The sequence below is a fragment of the Gekko japonicus genome, unplaced genomic scaffold (genome assembly GCF_001447785.1).
Source record: "Gekko japonicus isolate JY-2015 unplaced genomic scaffold, Gekko_japonicus_V1.1 scaffold4030, whole genome shotgun sequence".
NCBI classification, from domain to species: Eukaryota; Metazoa; Chordata; class Lepidosauria; order Squamata; family Gekkonidae; genus Gekko; species Gekko japonicus.
Window position 1 is genome coordinate 53,899 of NW_015164320.1, and position 6,901 is coordinate 60,799.

General features: G+C 52.3%; 1 protein-coding gene across 1 annotated transcript in view; it reads left to right on the forward strand.

Moving 5' to 3' along the window:
• LOC107108408 (ATP-binding cassette sub-family C member 9-like) overlaps positions 1–6,901 on the forward strand; it is a gene marked incomplete at its 5' end in the record, with an annotated part of 66,928 nt that overhangs the window by 51,130 nt on the left and 8,897 nt on the right. The window contains 2 exons of the mRNA XM_015408838.1: positions 1,931–2,039; positions 5,410–5,513. Coding sequence (XP_015264324.1) covers positions 1,931–2,039; positions 5,410–5,513 — 213 coding nt within the window. The remainder of the gene's footprint in view (positions 1–1,930; positions 2,040–5,409; positions 5,514–6,901) is intronic.

A 6,901-nucleotide genomic window follows, 5' to 3' on the forward strand; every position in this document is an offset into this window, starting at 1 on the left:
ACTTTCTGATAACCCTGAAGCAGGGGGTAGTCCTCCAAACCAGAGGATCCCCTGCCCCCCAACTAGGGATTGGCAACCCTAGGCCACAACTAGGCCTCAGTAACTCTAACTCCTCCTCCAGTTATGGTTGCAAGACCTGAGCCTCACCATTCTAGAAGCCTCCAGGGAGTTGTCCTTAAAGCAATAGTCCCAATATACCACACCATCCATGCACTATTCAGGGCTGATGTGGCTCAGCTTCCAAAATCTGATGAGATCGGGCTAACCTGTACCATCCAAGTCCATCCATCCTTACATCCAGGATCCTTCCCTGCCATTTCCATTGTATAAACCCATCTATAACACGGGCTAACCTGTACCATCCAGGTCCATCCATCCTTACATCCAGGATCCTTCCCTGCCATTTCCATTGTATAAACCCATCTATAACACGGGCTAACCTGTACCATCCAGGTCCATCCATCCTTACATCCAGGATCCTTCCCTGCCATTTCCATTGTATAAACCCATCTATAACACAAGGACGGCTAGGAATTTATTTGCTTCCAGTCTGTCTCTGCCTGCGGCTCCGGGCTTACGCCGCCCGTCATCCCAAACGAAGAGGTGAAACAGGCAAGAAAGCAGATCCTTTTCCCCCGGGGCTGAATCAGCCCGTGATCATGACAGCTACATTCACTGCTGCTCAGTCTCTGCTTCAGGGCCATCATTAATCATGTGCTGCAGAATCAAAATATTTCCTTTACGGGAAGCAGAAAACAGAAGAGAAGAGAAAACCCCGGGGGGGGGGGGGCTCTGTGTCAGATCGTCTGACAGAAACAGATCGTCTGACAGAAGCGTTTCCTCCCCGTTTGGCTGGGCGAACCCCTGGATTTGGAGGCCACGTGTTTCTTTGCTGCTGATCTTCGTTAGATGTTTGGGTTTCGTTTTGTATTGCTCGTTCTAGAATTGTTCCACGCAAGGGGTTATTAGATTCCAAATAAGATGGCCAGTACCATAATAAAATAAAGCAGAAGTCCAACGGTACCTAAAAGAATAACGCAATTTATTCCAGCACGTGCTTTGGTGAGTCAGACTCACGCAAGCTGCTTTGTACTGAATTAGAACAAACAGTGGCGTCTTTAAGACCGACAAAGGTTTATTCAGGGTATGAGCTTTTGTGTGCACGCACACTTAAAAAAAAAAGTCTGCATGCACATGAAAGCTCGGACCTTGAATACACCTTTGTTGGTCTTAAAGGTGCAACCGGATGCTAAATTTGTTCTACTGCTTCAGACCAACATGGCGGACCACCTGGAATTATACTGAATCAGACCCTTGGTCCATCAAGGTCCGTATTGTCTACTCAGACTGGCAGCAGCTCTCCAGGGTCTCAGGCAGAGGCCTTTCACATCACCTCCTGCCTGGTCCTTTTAACTGGAGATGCCGGGGATTGAACCTGGGACCTTCTGCATGTCAAGCAGATGCTCTACCACTGAACCGTGGCCCCTCCATTAGTTTTTACAGCACTACTGGTCTTCTACTCCATTTGCTACGGTAGACTAATAATAATACCCATCTGGCCATATTGTAAAGCCTTTATATAAATCTGTGGCCTGGTCTAAATGGTCATCAGTTTACCCCTGCTACTCTTAGAGTTGCCAACTCCATATTGGAATGTTCCTGGAGATTTGGGGCGTAGCACCTGGATAGGGTTGGGCCTGGAGAGGGGAGAGGCCTCAGCGGGATATAACGCCATACAGTCCATCCACCAAAGTAGCCGTTTTCTCCACGGAAATTGGTCTCTGTCATCTGGAGATATCTCCAGGCCCCACTTGGAGGTTGGCAGTCCTAGCTACTCTCCGCCCTTGGGTCTGTTTCATATCAGGACACAGAGAGCCCCACCTGTTCCCTTCTGCATCTCACCTGTCTTGCTCTCTGTCATTCCATACAGGGAAGATTGTTATCGATGGGATCGACATTTCAAAGCTGCCCCTCAACATGTTGCGCTCCAGGCTGTCGATAATCCTCCAAGACCCCATATTGTTCAGCGGTTCCATTCGGTAAGGAACAAACACTCTGTGGTTTGTTGTCTAGCCCAGGGGTGTCAAACATAAGGCCCGGGGGCTGGAACTGGCCCATCCAGGGCTGTTATGCAGCCCGCAAGCAACTAGTGCAAGGGAGGGAACAGGAGGCTGCTCGGGGGTGGGTGGGCAGAGCCACTCCGATTGTGGCTGCAGCACGGTGGGACAACCTCTTCTGCAGCAGTCAAGTGGAACCCCCTCACTTCAGGGACTGGTAAGTCGGGAGCCACTGCAGCTGCATTCTTACCTCTCCACTGGCCTGCATCTCTGGAAATGCTGTCCCGAATGGCCGTAGGGATCAGTGTTTGCACATGGGAGGTGGGCAGACAATCCTCGGGGCGTGGGAGCGTCTGCCCATCCCTGCACTGCTGGCTCTCCAGTCCACCCATGTGGGCTTTCCTCTGCACCCTCCTCCCAGCCCACGAGGCCTTGCAGTGAGGCCACACCAACTCAGAGCTTACTGGTTGCTGTCCTTTATAAAGTTTACTAGAAATAATGCCCATTGCAGAAATAAATACAACGAGATCTAGAAAGAGGCTCTGGGAGAGTGCTCTGGCTTTGGGCAAACAGTGTCAGTTTCCTGTGGCGACCTCAGCAGGGTTTAATGACAGAGTCCACTGTTTTCTCCAGAGGGACTGATCTCTGCTACCTGAAGAGCATTTGTATGTTTGAGTTATCTGTAGCCCTCACCTGGAGAGTGGTAACCATTGTTACCCATTCTCCTCTCCCCTAGGAGGTATGTTATGCAACTGAAAATCCCAACTGCCTTGCGGGGGGGGGGGAGTTTGAGGTGTGGAATGGACTGAAGTCCAATCAGCTTCCATATGCAAAAGACCAGGTTGTCGCAGCAGTTGTGGTGTGGGCGGGACCCGGGCTTTGCCTTCTGATTGGTGGCGATATATGCTGAGGAGCAGTGCCATCAGCCATACACTAAGGGAGTGCATTTTAGAATTAGAACTTTGGCACCCACTATTCAATTATATATAAGGAGAGATATCTCCAGTACCCAACATTATGTTTTATGGCACAGATGGGGGCCAGTGCTTTGATGCTGTGGTCAAGAGCCAATGAGAGAATGAGTTGAAAACCAAATCCGGGTTCTGGTTGTTGATGTATTAGCACGGACTACAATGCCCTCCCTTGATGGGCTTTCCCTATCATGAGTCAGTGGGGTGTACTGCTTAGAGTGTCAGACTTGGGTCTGGGGAGTCACAGGCACGAATCCCCACTCTGCCCTCATCTACCATGAAGCTCGCTGGTTGACCTTTGGCCAGTCACAGACTCTCATCCTAACCCTACCTCACAGGGTCATTGTGAGGATCAAACAGAGGAGGGGAGAACAATGATGTAAGTTTCTTGGGGTCTCTGTTGAGAAGAAAAGCAAGGTACAGACAAAGATGTCAGTGACTACTAGTGTAAACAGTTCTCGGGGGGTCTGCTTCTCCTGTTAGGAAAGCGGATCAGAAGTGTGTTCGATCAACTGCCTTCCACACATAAACGGCTACATCGAGACGTAATTGCAAATCCAGGGCTAGACTACTGTAATGTGCTGTTCATGGCGCTGCCATTAAATACAATTGGGGAACTTCAGCCCTCACAAAGTGCTGCAGCCAGGATACTTGATGGGTGCTAATTGTTTTACCAATATAGGGCTGGCGGAAGTAGGGTTGCCAGCTCTGGGTTGGGAAATACCTGGAGACTTTGGGGGTGGATCCAAGGGAGGGCAGGGTTTGGGGAGGGGAGGAGCCCCAGCATGGTCCAAGGCCATAGAGTCCACCCTTCGAAGCAGCCATTTTCTCCAGGGGAGCTGATCTCTGCCCAGCTGCGGATCAGTTGTAAAAGCGGGAGATCTCCAGGCCCCACCTGGAGGTTGGCAACCCTAGGTGGGAGAATTTTTTTTTTTTAAATGGTGGCATCTGCCTCACTATGTCACTTCCAAGGGGGAGGAGGAGCAGTGGAGGGGCAGATAGGGAGCATCCGTACCAATAGCTCATTCCAAGATCTCCCTTAGGACGGATCCAGGTGGGCGGGCGTGTTGATTTGAAGCGGCAGAACAAACTTTGAATTCAGTGACACCTTTAAGACCAACAGAGGTGTTTGAAAGTGTGTGTGTGCACACGAAAGCTCATACCTTGGACAAAAATGTGTTGGTCTTAAAGGTGCCACTGGACTCAAACTTTGCAAGTTTGGTGTCGTGGTTAAGTGCGCGGACTCTAAAAATCACCCTGTGTGTGCACAGGCATACCTTGGACAAAACGTTGTTGGTCTTAAAGGTGCCACTGGACTCGAACTTTGCAAGTTTGGTGTCGTGGTGAAGTGTGCGGGCTCTAATCTGGGAGAACCGGGTTTGATTCCCCACTCCTCCACTTGCACCTGGCTGGACGACCTTGGGCAAGCCGTAGTTCTGATAAGAGCTGTCCTTGGAAAAGAGCAGTTTCTGTCAAGAGCTCTCTCAGCCCCACCCACCTCACAGGGTGTCTGTTGTGGGGAGGGGGAGGGAAAAGGAGTTTGTAAGCCGCTCTGAGACACCTTTGGGTAGCGAAGGGTGGGGTATAAATCCAATCTCTTCTTCTTCTTCTCTGAGACCTTCCCCTGATGTCGCCTCCTGGCTCTGGGATTCAGAGGATTAGTGCCCCTGAATGTGGGTCCTAGATTCAGAACTCCGAGCATGAGATTTCTGTGGTGAATGTCAATAAATCAAAAGTAGGTTTGCAGCTTAGTGTAGTGGCTAAATGCGTGGGCTCTAATCTGGGAGAACCAGGTTTGATTCCCCACTCTTCCACTTGCACCTGGCTGGATGACCTTGGGCAAGCCGTAGTTCTGATAAGAGCTGTCCTTGAAAAAAGAGCAGTTTCTGTCAAGAGCTCTCTCGGCCCCACCTACCTCACAGGTTGTCTGTTGTGGGGAGGGGGAGGGAAAAGGAGTTTGTAAGCCGCTCTGAGACTCCCTTGGGTAGTGAAGGGCGGGGTATAAATCCAATCTCTTCTTCTTAGGACAGAGTTTGTTTCCATCTGGACGAGTGGCCCTAGCTAAACGTCACTACACGGTGTAATACTAAAGTCGCCAGCTCTGGGTTGGGAAATACCTGGAGGTTTGGGGGTGGAGCCTGAGGAGGGCGGGGTTTGGGGAGGGGAGGGGCCTCAGCATGATACAAGTCCACCTTCCAAAGTGGCCATTTTCTCCAGGGGAGCTGATCTTGGTCCTCTGGAGATCCACTGGAATAGCAGGAGGTCTCCAGGTGCTGCCTGGAGGTTGGCAACCCTATGGGACAACAACACGGCCCAGAGTAGACAAAGATGCCTGTTCGGTTACCCTCTGCTGAGCATCTCTGAATGTCTTTTCCCCTTAGTTTTAACCTGGATCCGGAGTGCAAATGTACAGACGATACGCTTTGGGAAGCTCTGGAGATCGCCCAGCTGAAGAACATGGTCAAGTCGTTGCCAGGCGGCCTAGGTGTGTACATCTGATTTCGCTCCAGCAACTCGCTTAAATTAAAAACCAGCATCCCGCATGCAAAGGGATTTTTTTGGCTACTTGATGTTTCCCAAAAAGTCGTAAGCAGCTGCACTGGCCCAGGCAAAATCCAAAACAAAATCTCACTGAAAATGTAAAAGCTAATGACATAGAAATTTCACTCAGAAACCCAGGCAAGAAACCACACTTCTTTTTGGTATTTGTGTGTGCGCACGCGCACGTGTGTGCATGCGCCCGTGCCTGGAAATCGTGGTGACCTCTGGCGACACCTAGTGGGGCATGGAGGATGTTCAGAGAAGCGGCTGATACAGCCTGCCCTCTGCCTCCCGGCCCTGGTATTCCTTGGAGGTCTCCCATCCAAATACTTGCCAGGGTGGGCCCTGCTTAGCTTCCGAGATCTGATGAGATTGGGCTTGGGTCAGGGCAAACCACAGTTCTTTCTGATGTCTCACCTCAGAAGAAAGCATCCAGGAGTTTTTATATTAACAGAGTTAATGTTGGGGAGGGGCCGGTGGGCCCTGCTTAGCTTCCGAGATCTGATGAGATTGGGCTTGGGTCAGGGCAAACCACAGTTCTTTTTGATGTCTCACCTCAGAAGAAAGCATCCAGGAGTTTTTATATTAACAGAGTTAATGTTGGGGAGGGGCCGTGGCTCAGTGGTAGAGCATCCTGACTGGCATGCATTCAGGCCCGTAGCTAACAACTTTTTTCTCAGGGGGCCCACCACAATACCAACATTGTGGAGCTGATGCCAACCTCCCGGCGGGGCCTGGAGGATTAAGCAGGCCTCTTGCTGCTGTTGCTGCTGCGGAGGGGGCGCTCGGGGCTCCCTGCTGCTTCGGCTGCCTCCCGCCGATGCCATCCTGCCGGCCAGCTAGCTTCCTCCCTTGACCGGGCATCCCCCTGCTGCTGCCGCCGCGTCTCCTCCGCCGCGTCTCCTCCGCCGCCACCCCCTTCCCAGTTCCCATGCCTGCATAGCGCACAGAAGGAGCCGGAGTCCCCCGCTTGTGCTCTGCTGTGGCTCAGCCAGGCCAGCCACCTCCCCGCGCCATCCCCCCCTCCCCGAGCACGCATGCTCCTTGCAACACGCAGCTTCTCCCTCCTCGCAGTGAGCAAAGGGAGGCAGGAAGCGGCGAGTGAGCGGGATGGGGCGGAAGGCCAGTGCTTTCCCGGACGCCGCCGAGGATTCACGCCGGATTTCCTGCTCAGGGGCGCTGATTGGGCTGGCGGCGGCCCCGCAGTGAGCAGAGGGAGGCAGGAAGCGGCGGCGAGGGGAGCCGCGCGCGCAAATGGCGGGACGCACCAAAACTTTCACGGCGCCTTTGGGGACCTTGGCGGGAGCAGCTCCAAGTGCCGCCGCAGCTTCT